General features: G+C 38.7%; 1 protein-coding gene across 5 annotated transcripts in view; it reads left to right on the plus strand.

Moving 5' to 3' along the window:
- Positions 1-17138, plus strand: part of GRIA3 (glutamate ionotropic receptor AMPA type subunit 3) — a 383198-nt gene extending 366060 nt beyond the window's left edge. For 2 of the 5 annotated variants that reach the window (XR_013959772.1, XM_080652806.1), the window contains 2 exons: positions 9388-9635; positions 14947-17133. Coding sequence is in view for 3 of the 5 variants with exons in the window: in XM_080652806.1 (XP_080508932.1) it covers positions 9388-9633 (246 nt within the window). In the remaining 2 variants the exon portion in view is untranslated. Of the gene's footprint in view, positions 1-6700; positions 6816-9387; positions 9647-14946 lie in introns of all 5 variants that reach the window. The other 3 variants (XR_013959773.1, XM_080652807.1, XM_080652808.1) reach the window with 3 other exon arrangements.
- Positions 17139-21267: the final 4129 nt, after the last annotated feature.

The following is a 21267-nucleotide window of genomic DNA, read 5'->3' on the forward strand; positions in this document are numbered from 1 at the left end:
ATATGGAGAGGTAAATTCTTTCACTACACATATCCCAAGGTAACCTAGAGAAAAGAATATAAAAGACCTGAGAGTAAATTTTCTCATCCAGCAAAGATTCTTCTCTTGCTTGGCCTTCAATGGTCTTCAACTTAATAAATCAAGACCTACCTGGGCAGAGATGTGTGCAGCTGCCTATCTATACAGCTGGTCCTCAAATAACGTCATTTCATTCAACATTGTTTCGCTATAACAATGAGATGTCATACGAACTTAACTCTTGGTTATATCAATTAGCCTTTGGTAATATTGATTTTGTCATATATCATTTCACTTGAAGTCACAGAACCTATCGATAACATTTTAAGTGAGGTCTTACTATACATGCCTGTGATTTCCTGAGTGATTCTAGGAGTTCTCCAGAAAAGGCTAGCAAAGCAAGTGAGCTATTAGGAAAGGTGACTTGTCACCATTAAAACCTAAAATGTCTTCAGTTAGAGAGAGAGAGAGAGAGAGAGAGAGAGAGAGAGAGAGAGAGAGAGATGGCTGTCCTCCCTCCACTGGGCCAAAGATATTCTCATAAATTGTCAAAAAAAATCACTACCAAGTACGTACCAAGAAGCAAATGTTAGTAATCGGGAATGAGGTTTGGATGAGGCATAGGGTGAGGGGAGGGCTTCCAGCTTAGGTTGTGATAAGTTTCTGTATTCATTATCCAGATATTGTGTTGTTAGAGCACGTTTCTAATTAACTATGCAAATACACCATCCTTGCGCATATATTTCTTTTACTTCTCTCTGACCTCCTTGTCTTCTCCATAATCTACATATTTACACATATATGTATCCTTCCTAAGGACTTTATTAAAGATCTTCTGGCATTATTAATTAAACAGACATTTGCTCTTTAGGTGTCCCTACTCAGAAGTGAAGCCATTCAGAGCAGAATATATCCCATAGCCTCTTGGGTGAATGAATCATATTACACCCTGGGTTCCTATATTTTTCAGGCCTAGAGCCATATTTAGAGTACAAATTCTTATCTCAGCCCTTCCAGGATTGCCATTTAGAGAAATCAATTTGGTTGTTAATTCATAATGCTATTTTTTCTTCTTTACTACTATCGGGGAACTCAGCACCGTCACACCACTCTCATCACATTTCATTGTTCATAAGAAAGAATCCAACATGGTTCCAACTACCTATTTTAAGTCTACCCTAAAATTAAAATCCAAAAAAATTGGACAGTGCTTTTGAAATACATATATCAAAAAATTTAGTTACTTTTAAAGAATAAACAGTTTCTACTTTCATAGGGAAAAAAATGACCTTATCATCATTTTTAATGTTGGCCATCACTAAGATAACATTGAACTTTGAAATGGCTGGTTGGTACAACCCAGGAGTGTCCTGGGAACCTAAACAACTGCCACCTGGGGTTGATGCCTTGTTTTAGTGAATACAGTCCTTTGTAGCTGAGTTTTTGCCAGGTATGGATGGGAGAGATATGCAGAAATTTTTATCAGCCAATTATGTTTTCTTTAAAAATAGAACTCATTTTCAAGGCATTATGAATTATATTACTACCCCTATTTTTTAAAATTGACATTATTCCATGTTCCCCACACTAAGGAATCATCATCCTACCACAGGTCAGCACTACCTTCCCATACTTATAAATGACTGTCTTACTTACATTTACTCTTACCCTCTCCATCTAATCAACAATCACATACATTTTTATGACTTAAGTGCAGTAAATCATTTTATTCTTAGAAGAACTTTACACTCTTCCCAAAATATTTTTTAAACAATATGGAACAAAGATTTGGAATTTGTGGACAGTACTTTGTTTCATTTCCCATTTATCAGGAAGCTGTGTGTTTTAACAAGAAATGTTGCTCTGACTTAAATGTGTGCAATTCTAATGGGAGAATTTCAGGTGAAAATATTTCTGGATGGGGAGGCATTCCCAGACCCCCTAAAATTGCATCACAAAGCTCTCCTGTTCTCTCCCTAAGCCTGCCACCCATGCCCTTGTCTTAGGAGGGCTCTCCTTAGCAAAAAGTTCATAGCAAGCCCTTCAGAGGAAAGAATGCCTAACTAATTTCCATGATAGGAATCTGACCTACTTTGTGTAATTCTTTCTGTTCTCTATTGAGGTGAGTATAATAAATATTTCTGACTTGTAATTCTCTTAGGTACCAGTTAAGGGCCTACAGTAATTGCTCTGAAATATTACCCTGGAGACATATTGCTACACCACAGTGCAAGGCCCCAGCTGCAAGATATGCCCTTGCTAGGTTGATAGTTATTTGGAGTACGGTGGTCCCTAAAGAAAAAAATTCATTGTGAACATCCAAGCCCAAAGAACAAAAATAAGGAGGACTGCTACCATTATGAGTGTTCCATTGTAGAATGCATGTACAGAGCTGGCAGTACATTAATTTGCCTTCTGGCCTGCCCTGTAATTGCTGTGCAGGCTTGAGCAGATTGCTTAACCCATCTACTAGTATACTTCAATCCCTTTACTTATAGAGACCATAAATTTACCTTCTTAGAGTGATCATTAAGCTTGACCAATAATAATAGTTATTATAATAATTATGTGAAGTGCTAGGCTGAAAAACAAAATGCTAAAAGAGAGTTATCTATTCAATAAATATTTATGGAGAGAACTGTTATTATAAGTGGGGATAAAAATACATAAGCCATGGTCCCTGCTCTTGAGAAGTAAAAAGTATAATGGGAGTTACAAGACATAGGCATAAATAACAAGCAAGGTAGGAGATGAAGGAGGGAAGAGAAAATATTGGAGCGGAGAGTTAAAATGGTTTCATGAAGAAAGTGACATTTAAAATGACCAAATGCCCACCTAATTCCACGTCCTTTAAAATACCAAATCGTGTGCATGTGTGTGTGCTGGGGGAAGGGTGTCAATAGATTAGGTTGATTTGAATTGGGCTAGGCAGTACATCAAGTAAGGTACAGTAAGAGAGAAAATTACAGCAGTTTTACTCTGCCATCTTGGGAATGTATTCCACCCCACAGAGACATACTGTTCTAGGAGATTTGGCCTTTACAGTACTTTTTTTTTTTTTTTGGCAGCTATCCTAACCTTGTTAAGTGGTATTATCTGTGATTTCTGATTACAGCTTTATGCTTCTTGGCTGTGCTGCTGCTTGAAATGTTTGTTTTTCTCCTTCATTTTTATTTAGAAGTTCCCAAATGCACATTGGCTCCCTGCCAGATTTCATAAGCCCTGTGATTTTTTTTCCAATCAAAGACTAAACTTCTAGAGTATATCATTTGTCAGATTCCTCTAAAGTCCTGGAGCATCCAATGAGGTCTGGATGCTGTAAGGCAGGGTTCAACTTCAGCACAATTGACATTTGGAGCTCTGTTGTGCGGGGCTGTCCAGTACATAGTAGAGTGTTTAGCATCATTTCTGGCCTCTACCCTCTAAATGCCCATAGTATCCCCCCACCCAGTTGTGACAATGAAAAATGACTCTAGACATTGCCAAATATCCCCTGGAGGACAAAATGACCCCCAATGGAGAACCATTGCTCTAAGGCAGTGGTCGGCAAACCGCGGCTCGCGAGCCACATGCGGCTCTTTGGCCCCTTGAGTGTGGCTCTGTTGACTAATGGGTTTGCCGACCACTGCTCTAAGGAAACCTCCACTGTAACTGTGGAGGCCATGGGAATGGGGAGGAATTACCAGCCATTCTGTGGAAACCACTGGATGGCCTAAGGCAGAGATAGGCCATTTATCAGAAGTAGGATGCTAAATTGCCTACATACTAAGCCTAGGTTTTGGCAAGAGTACATGGTGGCAGCCCAGAATAGGCCTGGCACAGGAAAAGCCTTCCTTCCTCCAAAACCAGTGCTTCTCAAAATATTTTGTCCCAGGATCCCATTACACACTTAAAAATTATAGGGAACTCCCCAAAATTTTGTTTATGTGTGTTATGTCTATTAATATTTAGCATATCAAAAATTAAAATTTAATAATTTTAAATGAATATATTCATTGATTCAGTTTTAAAATAATAAGTCTATGTTAACATAATGTACTTTTATGAAAAATAACTATATTTTTCCAAAACAAAAATAAATTATCAAGGAGTGGTATTGTCCTATATTCTTGCAACTCTCGTTAATGTCTGGCTAAATATAAGAGAATAGAATTCTCATTTCTGCTGCTTTATTCAATCTGTTGTGATAGCACATGTCATGTAGCCTCCAGGAAACTCCATTGTACATCATTAGAGAATAAGATAAGGGCAAGGGTGCCTTAGTATTATAAAAATAGTTTTGACCTCACTGAACCTTTGATGAAAAGGTTTCAAGGATCCTCCAGGGGTTCTTGTACCACACTTTGAGAACCACTACTTTAAACTAACATGTCTCACTTTTATCAGCCTACTTCATTTAAGGCTGACAAACTTCTTTAAAATTCAGAATCTCTAGGGAGAGATCTCTATTTGGACCTTAGCGTGAGTAAGTCTAAATAGAGATCAGACGTCTCTGTTCCTGAGACCTAGTGAAAGTAGCTGTACTGAAGAAATTGAATGAAGTAATTTGAAGAACATAATACCTGGAGGGAGGACAGGGACTGGTAAGGGCTTAGAGAAGCAGTCTGTGTAATCTGGGCCCTTTGTAATAAGAAAAGAGGTAATACAGAAAGGAAGAAGGAAATGCTTTGTACTTTTTGGTCCTGATGGAATCAGTCACCCATATGCATATCCCCTGTGATCTGAGCTAACTGCCAGAATCCTAAACCTAGGTGCCAGCACCTAGCTTAAGGCATAGAGCACTGGGGAGAGGTGGTAGTGATAAAACAAAAAGTAATAGGGAAAAGGAGAGAAGAGAGCCACACAGTGGGGATTGGGGGAGAAGGCAGTTCCAACACTTATGTCAGAGCCAGAGATGGTCTGTCTGTCCTTTAAAAGTCTAAGACTTAACTTTCACTGCCAATAATATCTTAAAGAGGCTCAGTTTTGAGTATATTTTGTTTCTTTGCATTCTAAGCATCTCTGGTTGGCATTTGAAAAGCCTAAGACTGTAAGCATTGATTGAAGGAACTTGTATAAAAGGACCTCAATTTCCTGGTGAAATACTAAATGCAGATATTCTGGCTCCCAAGCCCTGCACTAACTGAGAAAGTGTCACCTCCCTAACACTAAAAGTTTTTAGTTTTTCAAATCTCAAGTACTCTGAAATTACATATTATTTTAAATGATGATATGTTTCTCAGAATATCTCAGGCTGAAATGCTCCCTCTGCTCTCAACAGCAAAGTGGGGAAGAAAGGAAATAGGCTTTGAGGACTCGGTCTGATAGAGACCAGGTCTCTGTGACTATAGGAAGTCCAACTTATCCAAAATAAGCTAAGAAAATTTATGGCATGTTCATAGTTACGTAAGTGTGTATAAATGTGTCTGCTTTCCTCCTTGTAAATCCATGGCATTCAAACTAATATGCACTGGTATTGGCAATACTGTTCACATGAGTCTGAACACCCAGTAGTTTATTGCCTTGTAGTAAAATTATGCCATGCTCTATATATAATGTATTATCCAAAGTTATTAGAGATATTCTATTTAAAATTCATTAGCTCTAGAAAGACACCAGGGTAAAGGTCATTATTCCCATTTTATAGCTGAAGAAATTTCTAAGAGAGAAAATATTTATCATGGGACCAGTAGGGTTTTCTATATTTTGCCCAGTGGCTCCAACTGTAGTCCTTATACTTTAAGGTGTGGAGGACTAGGTAGCAGTGGCCTAGCCTCCTGGTGATATATTAGCCTCTCAGTTAAGGAAGTCTTATCTTCCCAGAACAGCTTACCTAAGCTGTTCCTCTACAGTGCTACCCACAGTGGCAGTCAGTTTGCATTTTAGGTCATGCTGTATTAATAATCTAGTTTAAAACAATCTGCTTCACTCTCTGGTAGCCTGAGTTGAGCATCACAGAGACAGCTAGTCAGTAACTCAAAAACAACCCATAGGCCAGTTCTCCCACTGTTGAAAGTATTCCTCTTATCCAAAACACAGGGGTCCACATTACTGTATACTTTTAATACTAAGATCAGGATGTGTATAAGAATTTAGTTTATAGAGTGAATACATGTATGGAATACAGTTCTTTCTAAGATCATTTTCGGCTGGGCAACATATTTGTGTAATAAAGGACAATCAATCAGAAGGCCTGTTATTCACAAAGAATCTATTTTCTTTTCTGTTCGGATTCACCCTTTTGTCTCGTTTCACATATGGAAATGCTGCCCGTTCTGGCTCAGTCCCCTTCCCCATTCCTCCATAGAACTTGCTTTCTGTCTGGAAGTACAAGACACCCAGTTAGATCAAACCTAATACATCTCCGTCACAAAACTGCTGCAAGCTGCCGCCGACGATTGTCACTTGAGGGGAGACCCTCCTCACCATACACAGCCTATCTGAGGAGTGCCTTTTTTTCTATCCTCATTATTTAACAGTGTGTGCCGATTACTCAAAGCGATATGGGCAGGCCCTGGTAAATATAGCGTTGCTGTAGTGTTAACTTTTTATAAGGTAATGCTCAGGTTGCCTGCAGTGTCTAAAATTACTCTGTGGCCAGGGCCCCCTGCTTTATCGCTTTCTATAGTTTTAAAGTAGTTTGAAGCTTGAATAACATAAAATAACATAATATAATGTTATTTATGTTATTTCCCACGTGAAGAACGCCTGTAAACCTTGCAGTATTGAAACTCAGTGAACAAGGCATCTTAGACAAGCTGAAAAACAAATGGTGGTACGATAAGGGGGAATGTGGAGCCAAGGACTCCGGGAGTAAGGTCAGTCGCTGAAGGTCTTTTTGTACTGATTAGCAATCACATTTTGAACCACTGTTTATTTTCTACCCTAAAAGGCTTTCCTTCCCAACACACACTCCCTGACACAGTGGGACCCCTTTATAACACCAGCATTAAAGGAATAAGGCAAACACCAGCCTCAGAGGCTTGCCATGTGACATCAATCATTAACTCTAGAGAGTTATTGTTATGATTAGGGGATTCAATCTGGCCCACTGCACTTCCAAAGCCTTAAAAGAAGGAACTGTGTTATAAGGGGGTTTTACTGTATTTCACATTTTCAAAGTTCAAAGAGAAAATATAACAACCCAAAAAAATCCAGTTGTGACAGTACTTTGTCTTAACCTGTTACAGTGTCAGAGACTTTGTAGTTGTAAATACCTTTGGTTCTTAATATATTATGTCAATCCCATCTGAAAACAGTCAAAGAAATAAATAAGACTGGTCTCTGTAAGCAGAATAATTAGCTTCCTCCCAGCTGCTGTCGTACTGAGTTCAGCATCTATTTGGATCTCAAATCTCATTAAGTCTGTCACACTTCTCTCTTCCAAAGGTGTCATTTAAATCTCTGTACATAATACTTTTTTAAATTCAGTCGCATGATCCTTAAGGGTTTACATTGTCAGGATAACATCACATTGATAAGCATGAAACACTCTTCCCTGCCTCCTTCCTGCCCCCCTTTGTTCCCCTAAGAAAGTTTTTTTTTTTTTTTTGGTCGATTTTTGCCTTTCCTTTTTTTTGAACTAATATTGTGGTATCAGTTAATTCATTTCATGAAATGCCACTCATTTTCCCTGTGCAGTGAACCATTTTGCTACTGGTTTTTTACATCCCACAACAGGGAATTTTGTGAAACTTAAATACATGGAACTTGAAACTGTTCTTGTTGCTACAACTTACATGGGGTATGTCAAAGGACACTTTTCCCCCATCAAATACCACATACATATAAAAGTCTCATGGCAGAGGAAGGGTTATCAGAAATTGGTCTATTTCCTAATGGACTGTGGAACATATTTGAAGATAGCCTCACCAGCTTCCTTAAAGAAATGATCCATTGTTCCATAAGTGACAAATTGTTATCACTTGTCTAGCTGTCAGTCATCTTAGAAGAATGACTATTTGCAAGGTTGTTTAGACATGAAGCATACACTTACCCCCTTCCTGAACATGTGATCCAATTCCAATTGGCCATTTTAGTAAACAAGTAGAGGACTGGCTCCTATGAAAATAGAATCAGGACAAGGCCATATTGTCTTTACATTTAATTCTTTAAATGGTACCAGGACTAGCTGAGCCACAGAGCACTGAGTGTCAGCAATGACCATCGTCTGCTCACTATGTTATCATTTGAATAAGATTCTCAATTCACTGACTTAACAATTTGGATATTCCATTCAATTGCATTCAGCAGCAAAATGGTTACATTCACTCTAAAAAGACTACAAAATGCTATTTTTTTTGTTTGTTTCAAAGAAAGGCTCCTGGCCCTTGGTGTGTCCTACCTCAAGGTAGGGCTCAAGGCACCAACGTTTTTCTTTCCATGGTTCAGCAGTTCAGTTTTTGCTTTTCCATACAGGCAGATAGCTTAGTCAGATTTGCAGTTTGACCTGAAAGTCACTGACCGGCTTCCTCAAATTTTCTCCTATTTTGAATAGAAAGCAGATAAGTGTAGTCTTTTTTTTTTTTTTAATTATTTGGTACTTCCCTGGAGTAAAAGCTAAAAATGAGCTGGATTTTTTAAAAATCCTCAGCCTCCTGGAAAAGCTTTCTGATTTGTATAGAGCCAATTCAGGACCCAATGAGTCCTCCTGACAGTTTCCTTAAACTCTCAGGAAGATGGATTAGAGCCAATTCTTTGTGCTGCACCCTTGTTCTAGCAGCACAAAGACTTGCTGCCCTAAGAATGAACACTTAGCAACCAGTCCCCAAAGGGAGCAATTTCTCAACCACTAGGGGAAAGGGGAGTGTTAATCCTTTTTAAACAAACCCTTGCGAAGTAACTCCCCAGATAAGAATATCAGGAACGTCTAATAGTCTCACCTGGTATCTTAAAGACCAGTTGTTGACAAGTTTGTCACAGGGAGAACAAGGGAGAAAGGGGTGTTGCGGGGCAGAGAGGGGAAAGAGTGCTTCAAGTTCCCAAATGAGAAGAGTGTTACATTTATAGAGATTATGTCACAGCTCAACTCTGGCAAATGGTGTTTATTGAGACTGGAAGAGGAATGAATTGTGGTTATGTTTACAGTTTTGCTCCCATGACCAAGTGCTATTTTATTTAGTTGTTGACACTATATTGAAGTACTAGAGGATTTAAGGAGTCAACATAAAAGAATATATAGGTGAGGATCACAACTGTTAACAGAAACACAATCTATCATCTTGCTGGCCATTGTGAAACATCAGTCAGTTGCCAGAGTTGAGTCATAACACGTCCATCAATATTTAGTTATTTTACAACTTAAAACTATCCTATACTGTTGTAATGTATTATAATGTCCCATTGCCTTTGCTTTTCCCATGAACTAATAACATTGTTCATTTCTCTTAGGACAAGACCAGCGCTCTGAGCCTGAGCAATGTGGCAGGCGTTTTCTATATACTTGTCGGAGGTCTGGGGCTGGCCATGATGGTGGCTTTGATAGAATTCTGTTACAAATCACGGGCAGAGTCCAAACGCATGAAACTTACAAAGAACACCCAAAACTTTAAGCCTGCTCCTGCCACCAACACTCAAAATTATGCTACATACAGAGAAGGCTACAACGTGTATGGAACAGAGAGTGTTAAGATCTAGGGGTACGGTTAAGGTCTAGTAAACTAATCAGCCTTACATTGCTGTATGTTAATCTCTTTTTTATTTTTTGTTTCTTAGTTTTTTCCTTGTTTCAAGCATTGTCTATTCTTTGCAACCACTTGATTCTTTGAAAACAATGGTTGTGCTTTCTTGTCAGACTGTAGTGCTTTTCTAATAGCATAGTTGTAATTAAACTGTGCTCTGTGACCCAAAAGGCAAAAAATTCTCTAGAGCAGCACAGTTCAATAGAAATATTTGCCAGCCACATATGTGAACCACGTGTATAATTTCAAGTGCTCTAGTAGCCACATTTTAAAAAGTAACACAAGTGATATTAATTTAATGATATATTTTATTTAATCCAAGGTATATCTTCAACATATCATAATTATAAAAATAAAGGATATTTTTTACATTCTTTTCTGCATACTAAGTCTTAAAATCTGGATTATATTTTATACTCATGGCACATCTCAACTAGTACTAGCCACATTATCAAGTATGTATTCAATAGTCATATGTGGCTAGTGACTACTATATTGGACAATGCAGCCCTAGAGAAAGCAGCTGCTCCAGAACTGTTGTTAAAATAAGGAGTGAAAATGGGGCACTGCCACCTTGAGAAATGCAATGCTTCCACAGAGGAACAATGTTCTCTTAAGTATAAGCTTGAGAAAATTTTTTTAATCTTTGAGTTCTTTTGTTGTCCCTTTCTTGGAACTAATATTCAGGTAAGTATTTCCCAAAGAACAATCTAGGATCCTTGCTGCTGGCTGCCCCAAATTCATACTTAGATGAACCTGACTGATGCCACATTGACTCTGGCAGCTATAGCCAACCCCACCACCACCATCACCAATAACTCAGATGTGTTCAAAGGCAAGCTTGAATTAGGATGATGCTTTATTCTGGAAGTGTTTAAAATAATATAGTCTTGTTATCTTCAAGTGCATCTGTCATCACTAACACACCTATCTGAAGTGGAACAGAACATTTAGCAACTTCATAGCCCTTATTTTACATGGGAGATTTTTTACCTCATGAGTCAATGTCAATGTGCTTGAATTTCTACAAATTTATTTATTTGTGTTTTGATCTCCTTATATTTCACATTGTGAATCTAAATTCAGCTGATTTTTCAATAACATTTCATCCAAATAAATCATTTGTCTTCACCATGGAAAACATTATCTTGTTTGATGAAGTTGCTGGTTGTTCTTTTCTGCTGCACACTGTAAAATTTTGCTACAATATATTAAGTACAATGAACTAACCCACTAACAAAATGTTCCCATTGCATTGTTGAATGTACAATGCATGCATTTGTCTGTAATTAGCACTGTTTGCATGCAAGCATTTAATGTGCTATGAGCTTAAAATATTTTCTTTTTGAGTAGGTTATATAGTCCCATTACAAATTGGGGTATATTATTTGCTTTTTCATAGAATGGTACATGGGTGATTTGGGCCTAGTTTAATTATCCCAAATTCTGAGATACTGGCATCCAAAGAAATAGCATTTTCCCAAGTGCTCTCAACTTTATTGCCTCATTTGATGTAATAGGTCAGAAAGATTTTTCCTTTTAAGCAACTAAGACCCAACCACACCACGTGACTTGTTCAAGGCAACACAACTGGATATTGACAGTTCTGAAACTAGAACCCAGCCCTTCTTTCTCCTATGGCTATATTCTTTATTAAACCATGCCACCTCTAATCCCCATGGCCTGGTAGTTTCCAGGAACCTTGAAATCCCAGTGGGATTCTATCAAACAGAAAGCTGATCTCAAGTATATGCCCCACTTGTTTATAAAAAGTCTTGAGGGGTTGACTTCACCAAGCCTCAATATTACCCACTTATGCACTCTACATGAGGTTGTATATTCACTTCTACTTTCCCCAGAAAGAATCTTTTGAAACAAGGGTATCAGGGCTCAGGGCCACATAGCCTCCAAGCCCTCTTTATTATCAGATAATAGATTATTATCTGAGAATCTAGGTCCCTATTCCCCAACTACTATAGCCTCAGTCAGTCCCTTGTTAAAGCCTCAGAGCAGTGCTTCTCAAATATCAATGTGCATGCAACTCACCTGGGGATCTTATCAAAGTGCATATCCTGATTCAGCAGGTCTGGGATAGGGACTAAGAGTCTACATTTCTCACAAGCCCCCAGGTCATGTTGATGATGCTGGTCCAAGGCTAGAGAAAAGTATCTCAGAATATATAACTTAAGGGAAGAAAGGAGGAAGGGAAAGAGAGACAGAAAGGGAAAACAGAGATAGAATGAAAAGAGAAAGGAAGAGAGAGAGAGAGAGAGAGAGAGAGAGAGAGAGAGAGAGAGAGAGAGAGAGAGAGAAAGGAAGGAGGGGAGAGAGAGACAGGGAAAGGAAAGGAAAGGAAAGGAAAGGAAAGGAAAGGAAAGGAAAGGAAAGGAAAGGAAAGGAAAGGAAAGGAAAGGAAAGGAAAGGAAAGGAAAGGAAAGGAAAGGAAAGGAAAGGAAAGGAAAGGAAAGGAAAGGAAAGGAAAGGAAAGGAAAGGAAAGGAAAGGAAAGGAAAGGAAAGGAAAGAAACTGAGATCAGTAAACCTTTGGGAAGAATGTTGTTCTAAAGTAGAAGATCGGGACATCAAATGTGGGAAAAGAGCCACAGAAATGAACTTAACACAACTTCTGGTTCTCTGGCTGCCCTTTAAGTCATCTTGGTTGATCCATTTTGTGAAGCAAAATTTAGGCTAATTAAATCAAAAATCACATTTTAATTGGCATCGATGCCAATGTGGTTACAACCCAGTTAGCTAACACCTTGGCAACCATCCCTCAGATGAAAAGCAAACCTGGGAAAGGCCTCTGCAAACAAATCTGTCCCCCAAGTCTGTGAAGTCTCTAAATGAAAAGGAAAAAAAAAAAAGCTTCAGAGGATGCTGGAAAAAAAGACTTACATGTGCCAGTCAAGAGGCACAAATCAGGTTGAGCCTGGAGTAGAAACCTCTCTGCTGTCTTCAGCCAGTTTGGTGATGTAATGTTAGGGAAATGCTGGTTAAGTGAAGAGTGAGATTTTCATTCATTCATCCTTTATTTCCCAAGAAGTTCCAGAATATCCCCTAGGGACTTCTAATTTGTTGCTTAATTATTAGACTTCCAGTTCAATGCATTGGTCTAGATCTGTCAGGGTCTACTCAGGGGCACAGAAATGAAGAGGCACCCTGAGGTGTAACTTTTATTACTAATTATCACAGCCAGCCTTGGGAGTTTATGGTACCTGTAAATCTGCAGGAAAAATTTCTCAAGGGCAAATCACCTACAAAAATGTGATCCAGGTGAAATCTGGTTAATAAAAAGGCATCCTTGAAAGAGGAGGAAGTCCTCTATGGGTGAGAGTAGAGTCAGGACTATTAAACTCCTTATGGGAATATGTGCCTCAGCCCCAGATCCAGCACCCACTAAGGTGCAAGTAGTCAAGAGGCTACCTGCTGCCTCTCTGGGTTACTGACCTGAAAGTGTGGCCCCCAAGCATAGCTTGGCAGGTGACTGACTGCCAAGTGTTCCAGATTCACTGCGCCTTAGGGTTAATTCTGCTAATTGTTTTAAGAAATATTTTCCAGCCCTAACCAGTTTGGCTCAGTGGATAGAGCGTTGGCCTGCGGACTGAAGGGTCCCAGGTTCAATTCCGGTCAAGGGCATGTACCTTGGTTGCGGGCACATCCCCAGTGGGGGGTGTGCAGGAGGCAGCTGATCGATGTTTCTCTCTCATCGATGTTTCTAACTCTCTATCCCTCTCCCTTCCTCTCTGTAAAAAATCAATAAAGTGTATTTTTTTTTTAAAAAAATATTTTCCAATTTTTTTCATTGCTGTTCAGAACTACATCTGGCTTCTTTGGTTTCTTCAAAAATATTTTTGAAATCCTTCTCATTTTCAAGACCTCAAGATGCTTAAGTGAAGGAAGATTTCCATTTTTCCTCTAAGACATTCTTCCTAGAAAATATTAATTTTGTTCATGTAGCCATTTTCAATGTCACCAATCTTCTTTTTGCAGCCTATTCATAGACATCCTTGCTGGGGAAATTTTTCTGCTTAAAGACTTGATCCTATGTTAAGTGGAATAGCTGGAGTAGTCATGTTCTTTGTCCTCAAAGGACTTTTACCTCAGAGATAATTTGTCATCTATTGCCATTTAAAAGCAGGAAACAGAGGCACTGAGAGATTAGGTCGCTTTCCCAAAGTTATGCAGCTATGGTCAATGGGAACCAAGGAGGGGACTTTGATCTTTCTGCCATAGATATGAAATTTCTCTAAGTTTCTGGACAGATATGATTCAGGAATCTGGGCATTCCAAAGAAAAGGTTTCTTGTTAACACTTTCATATTAGTGTTATTCTCCCCTCTGGTTTTTGGCCTTCAGGTGCATCTTTGTCAGTCTTCTTATAGATATGTTTATTCCAGGGCCAGTGGTAGAAATTTTCATGCCATTCCTTTGGGATAAAATTCATTGTTAGCTCAGGAGGACAAGGGTCCCATTAGTGTACAGGGAAAGGATAAAGAGGAGGGATATGAGCTTAAAGAGGAGACAAAAAAAAATGACCTTAAGTTTTCAGAGCCAGGGGCAAATGAATCCTCTGCACTAGTTAATGCTCCAAGAGGAGGGTGGCATCAACATCTCCATCAGGCTCACAATATCAGGGCAAAAACCCCATGAATGCCAACCCCCTTCATGGGTTTCACTGTTCTGGCCTTTCCCTGAAATGTGCTTTCTCTTTAAAGTCTCTGTACTATTTTCAGACTTTAATAACTAAGGTTGTAGGTATTAAGAGAAATAAGCTGCCACCTTTCTGGCAATGAGCAGCAAATTTTCTTCTCACAGGCAAATGGATTTAAATTGAGCAAGCCACAGAACACTATTTACCCTCTGTACCAGGTAAACAGTCCTTGGTCACAGGTTCTGCAATCAGAATACACTCCTAAATGCAGGTATCTTGAATATCTATATTTAAATGCTACTAAGACTTTCTAGTATACTTACATCCTAAGTGATTAACGGCTTCAGTTAGACTTCATGCAATGCCTATATATTCCTTAGTACAATACATAGCAGAGAAGAAACCTAATTTAACTTGTTGCAAAGCATTTGCATAAGGTAAAATAATTTAAACAAACCTGTTACCTAAAACCAAACTGGGTGCAGCCCCAGAGATGCCAATTTGAGAAAACAGCCGTGGTTCTTGTCCAAGATAGACTGAGCCATAATAAACTTCTCAATTTCCAATTTTTTTTTTTAAAAAATCCCATTCAAATTTAAATTTCCCCCTTGCCTTTGCAGATCCCTTCCCATTAGAGGCATGTGAGGAGAGGAATCACCGAAAATGTGGCTGCTTCAAGGATCCTGAGCCAGATTTCACTCTCCTTGGTGCCGGGCATGACATGAATATTGCTGATGGTGCAATGACCTTTCAATAGGAAAAACTGATTTTTTTTTTCCTTCAGTGCCTTATGGAACACTCTGAGACTTGCAACAATACAAACCATCATTGAAATCTTTTTGCTTTGCTTGAAAAAAATTAAAATAAAACCAACAAAAAATGGACATGCAAGATTCCAGTATGTGAAAAAAAATCTTATTAAAAAAAAAGTCAATTCAACAAAAGCCATTCTTTGATACCACTACGCAGTACTTAAACACCATGTTCTTTAATACACACACACACACACACACACACACACACACATTTAAAATTCCAGTTCAGCAAATAGGCCCATCTTAGCTAAAATAATTTCTCCTGATAAAAATTCTTTGACTCCCTGTGTGTGGGAAGACAGACTGGCATTTCTTCTAGGATCTGCTGACCAGATGTTGTTGGTATTTCCTGTTGGTGATGATGTTCTGTGCACACTATTTCTTTTCAACGTTGCTGAAATGTGTATATCTTTAGACTGTAAATGCAACACTTAAGAAAATTCAAATACTTTGGAAAAAGGGACTCAACAGTTACTTCTCTGTGTTCTTGAAATGGTTTCGTGAACATGCTTTGATAACTTCCCACTCAGTGAAGGGATTAACAGAGTTTTCGAAATTGACTTTTGTGTGTAGCGAGGGATGGGGCACGATCAGGCATACCTCTCGGTGCTTCCCTAAAACGAATCCCTAGGGCTTTTCAATAAGCCTGGAATTTCAGCTTACAGATCTGTTTTTCTTGCTTCAGTGTGCATTTTAAGTCAATAGAGCTCAGTATCTAGCATTGAGGTGAGGGAAATGCTGCCTATACTCCCAAATATGTTTAGAATATCTTTCTCAGAAACAACACTGTGTTTAGCTCTGCTTTATCTGCTAAGTATGCCTTTCAAGTGTACATCACGGAGACAGTACTGCGTTGCAAAGCAAGCCAGTGGGTTCAGACCACAGATCTCAATCTGACTTTACTCTTGCTAGGTCTGTCTTACCAGCTGTTGCCTGTTACTGCCCACAGCTCTCCGTCAGACTGCATGTGTCCTTTTCTAGTTTGCAAAGAATAAAATGCATTCCCAAACCTACTGCTAAACTGAGGGCCTCAGCATCACTCCCAGATCCTTGCTTGGAGTAGTGTCTCTACTGACTCTCTAAGAAGATCGCGCTGCTGCTCCACGGGCTATCAAGTAACTAATTGTGTACCTGCCATTGGCATCATCAGAACAGTCAGAGGAAATAGTCGCTCACTAATTACCTCCTATATAACGACGTATGCTTTCTGTAGTTCAATAGTTTGCTCTCATCAGTGACATGCATTGGGAAGTTTCCAGACTGTAAAAACTAAGAGCTCGAATTTATTTCCCAAGTGTGACCTTTAGATGCTTAGTTGACTTGCTGCAATTTTGCTCTTGTCTTCAGAAAAGAAAGGAAGAAGTCTCGTTCCAACAAAATGTTTCTAGAAAAGTGTAATATAAACTTTCATTCCAAAAAAGTGTCATAAGTGAATAACTTATCTGTCAAATTTTAAGTGGTACTGAACAAAAAAAGAAAGCTGTTGTGTTTTTGTTTTGTTTTCACAAAACTGTAATTTTCAACTTTTGAATGCTATAATGTTCCAGTGCGGGAAGCTAATGCTGTGTGAATATGAAGTTAACATAAAACAAACCAACCTACCTACAGAAAAATGTTTTCATAGGCACTGTATAAAAAGAAATGTATGTTTATTGACTCAAATAAGTTTTTCAGAGAGAAACTTAACTGGGAATGAAAAGGCGGGTAAATTGGTTTGTTATTTTTTTTAAAATTTGCATGTTTAAAAAAACATTGATTGCTTCAAATTTCTGCTACTAACTTCAAGCTATGGGAGTTTGGCAGTAGTCACTTGAGGAATTTTTTTCCAAGTCTTTTCTTTTTGTTGTTAAAGCTGTACTTCAGTAAACAGAAAAATTGCCAAGCAAACTAATGGCTGTAAAAGCATAAATTGCATGTATGGATACAAATTATGGAGCCTCATTGCCATGAGGTATTGTACAAAGTTTTAATACATTTTGTAAATAAAATTGTAAAGGAAGAATTCTGTTTCTGTGCTTTGTGTAAAAATTGGCTTGGATGCAGGTGCCAAGTAATTATTCACTAATTTCCTTCCCACCAGAAGCTTTGCCAATGTAAGTCACCTTACTGATGATTTTTACAAAGGATTATGCAGCTGCAGTTAGACTCAGACCCCTTCACCTAAGTGGAACAGTACACCAAACTTTAGATTAGGTTTGTCAGGATCACTAACAGTGAGATGGTGTCTACAAACAGCAATACGCAGGACCTCGGTTCATATGCAAAGGAAGAAAGTTTGATTTCAGGGCCTTCCATTCCCACTATCTGCCTCCTCCACCCTTGGGACTCTCTCCTCATAGACTTGTCTTGACTCTAACTTTGGTCCAATCCTCCCATTTCCAGATATGATCTCCCATGAATGTGCACAAACTTAGGACTGATAAACCTCAAAAACACTTGTAATTCCTTTCCCACATAATCACAAAGCATATGTCCTAGTACCTAGTTAATTAGCTGAGTTTTGTACTGCTGTCTTAATTACTGACAATAACTTAATGTTCTATTGGAAAATCTTTACTCCACCAAGGGTCTCTGATCTAGAGTGAGAGAAGAATAATGAACTTAGGGATATACTGATTTTAAATTATTTCTGAGAAAGAAGCAAAGGCTAATGATCCAATCTGATTTGTAGATACTAAACATGGAATCCTAGTTTTATCCAATAAATAAAGCAAGTGTTTAAATATAAAAAAGATTTATACTATGATCACTATAGAAAACAGGGGATATTGATAGGAGAAAAGGAAAGGTGATAGTTTGCAACTAAGAAAAGAAGAGTGGAGTTGAGATGCTAAAGAGATAAAGGAAGAAAGACATCTGGAGTTAGGGAGCAAGAGAACAAGGAACACAAGACCTTGGAGAGGAAGACAAATTGATGCTGGAAAGGAAAATTCTTAGAAGATTCTGAAGTATAGGCTGATATAACACACTGTGGTTGATTTGGCCTGTGGTCTTCAGCATATTACTGCCATTTTCAATGTCCTCTGAAATGTCCATTACCTGGTAAACCACTTTCACTTTGAAACTCTTCAACTGCCTTCCTTCAACTGCTTTTCTGGAAGTTCCACCAGAAGAGAACTTGATTCTCTAGGGAGCAGATTCAGTGACTAGATTAGAGTGATGATCCCCTTGATGGACCATCACTCTAATGGTGCCTGATGAAGTCAGTTCAGGTACAGCAAGTCTTTGATTAACATTATTTTGTTCAATGTTGTTTCATTTAACATTAATGAGATGCTGTAGGAACTTAACTCTCTTTTAAAATACATTTTTTATTGATTTCAGAGAGGAAGGGAGAGGGAGAGAGAGATAGAAATATCAATGAAGAGAGAGAATCATAGATTGGCTGCCTCCTGCACACCTCCGACTGTGGATCGAGCCCAAAACCGAGGCAATGTGCCGTGACCGGGAATTAAACTGTGACCTCCTGGTTCATAGGTTGATGCCCAACCACTGAGCAACCCTGGCCAGGTAGAACTTAACTCTTATTTATATCAATTAGCTTATGGTCTCATTATACATTGTTTTGCTTAATATCATAGAACCAATCAACAGCATTAAGTGAGAACTTACTATACCAAATATGTCCCCAGATCTTCCAAAATAATAGATTTATATTTTAGCAGGTACTCTACTTCCTTACCCCAAAGGAGAAGCTAATCTCAGGTACTGTGGTAGATGATGGTGAAGTACAGTTTAGGTTTAGGTGGGATTTGTGTGTGTTTTTTTCTCCTTAGAGGAAAGGAGACACAAAGGAGGTACTTTTAGTCTTTCTCAAATTAGACTATAGGTGGCTATATATCTTGTTTACACATAGAGTCAGACTCACCAACCAGATTTGCAAAAAGACCTTGAACTTCAAATAGCATGCTCCTCCTATGTACAAAATGAGAATGTCTCTTTGGTCTCTACATTAATTTTCTTGACCTGTTACAACTCACATATAATCACATTCTGTCAATAGTATGATCTTCAAACAGGGAGGGCAAATATATTTAAGGAAACCTTAGTAGGATCATGGAAGAAACAATGCTGCAAATCACCTTCCTGATAGTAGGTGGGGAAAAGGGTTGACTGTGAATTGGGGAGATTAACATAGAGGGGGGGAAAAACATACTGAGAAGAAAAAGCAAAACCATTATTCCCCAGAATCCAGACTCAATAAAGCAAAAAATGCATTAATATGCTGCCTCATAAGGGTCAGAAACCCATTATAGTACCAAAATCTATTACTAAATGGAGAATTTCAGAACTTGAGTCAGCTATTCAGCTACTCTGGACCAAACTTCTCTCCTCTTATCATAGCCCTATTGAACTAGGCTTCCTGGATGCCAATTACCAGATCACTTGGCAGATATGAAACTCAGGAGCAATATATCTGCACTCAGTTGTGGGTACACACAGAACTTAGCATGCCATCAGAAAAATCTCTTTTGAATCTGGGGATACTGGAAGGACTTACAGTTTTACCTCTATCATTTTGGACTGAAGGAAAGGCAAGTCTTAGAAGAAAGTGGTCAGTGGCATTAAGAATTAATAAAACTTGCCTCTTGAACTGAAAGTGGAAAAAAAAATTTGGTACTTGCTAGACTTCCTATACAACTAATACTAAGAGTCATTACAAGCCATTTATATTCAGTGAGGACATAGGGCACTTGGATGTCCTCAAAAGGACCCCAAGGAGGGCATTGTTATGGGAGAGGATGGAGGGAGGTTTGGGTGGGGGGTCTATCATTGCCCCAAACTACCACTTCCTTAGCATTGTCAAAACTGAGGGTTCACATTTTAATTGGCAAGTTGCCCAAGTTCTTTGACAGTCATTGTCATTGTAACCAAACATCACCTGGCAAGACTGTTTGGGAAGAGCTACACTCTTTCCCCGCTCCAGGCTAAGGGGAAAGAATAGGTGATAAAGTAACAAACTTGGCTCCTGCCCTCAGGGGGTTTTCAGTCTTGCTGACAAGGTAGATGATGACTAGAAAGAATCTGAATCCATTCATGCCCAATGCTGTGCTCAGAGAAAAAATTATAAGAAATCCAAAATGAACACTCTCCCTCTGCCCCTTCCTAATACAATCAAGTGGAGCCTAACTGAATTTCTCTTTGTGCCTCAAAAGCTGTGAGCCTTTTCAACTGAGGAGTTATATCCAGCCTCTGTAAGCCTCTAGCTGCTGAGAACTTCATAATGTCCACATTCTTGACAGCCTGCCCATTCTCTGAGCAGGAGGTATTTGCTTATTTATTAACTCATGATGCATAAGCTATAAAAGTACAAAAGAACCTGTAATGACAGCCTAGGAAATAATCCTCTCCCCATGTCAGCAGCTTTGACAAAATTGCCCCCGCAGTGGTTTCATTAAGTTTCAATCTTGTAGCAAATTGTTGATTTAATTTTTTCTTAATAAATATTCATTAAGCCTGAACAAGTCAATTAAAGCTCTGGCAGCAGCTCACAGGAATCTTGAATGTAGGCAGACGGGGGAGAAATTTTGAAAATATTTCCAACAACATTGCAGTCTTCCCCCATAAGAGTGCTAGTTTTCCTGAACAACTGGGAACACTCTCAAACCTGGGGAAGCCATCTGAGGCCTCCATTTTCCCCATTTACAGTATAGCTTTAGAAAATATTGTTACATCCTATCTCTTCTTCCACAATTATTATACTGCCCCACCATTCTATAGGAACTGCCCTTCCCAAAGTCATCAATAAACTGTAATCTATACTTTATAGCAAAGAATGACAGACGTTAGCCCATAGGCTAAATCAGACCCACTGCCTGTTTTTGTTAATAAAGTTTTATTAGAACATACCACTCTTATTCATTTACATATTATCTGTGGCTGCTTTTGCCCTCCACTGGCAGAGTTGAGTAGTTGCAACAGTATTTCCCAAAAAGCCTAAAATATTTACTGACTTAATCTTTACAGAATAAGCTTGCTAACTCCTACTTTACCCTACTTGATAGTCATTAGCTTATTTGACCTCTTTCTAGAATTTGGTGTTATTAACCTCTCCCATCTCAAAAATCTCTATTCCTGCCTGGCTGGTGTGGCTCAGTGGTTGAGCATCGACCTATGAACCAGGAG

The sequence above is a fragment of the Plecotus auritus genome (genome assembly GCF_963455305.1).
Source record: "Plecotus auritus genome assembly, chromosome: X".
NCBI classification, from domain to species: Eukaryota; Metazoa; Chordata; class Mammalia; order Chiroptera; family Vespertilionidae; genus Plecotus; species Plecotus auritus.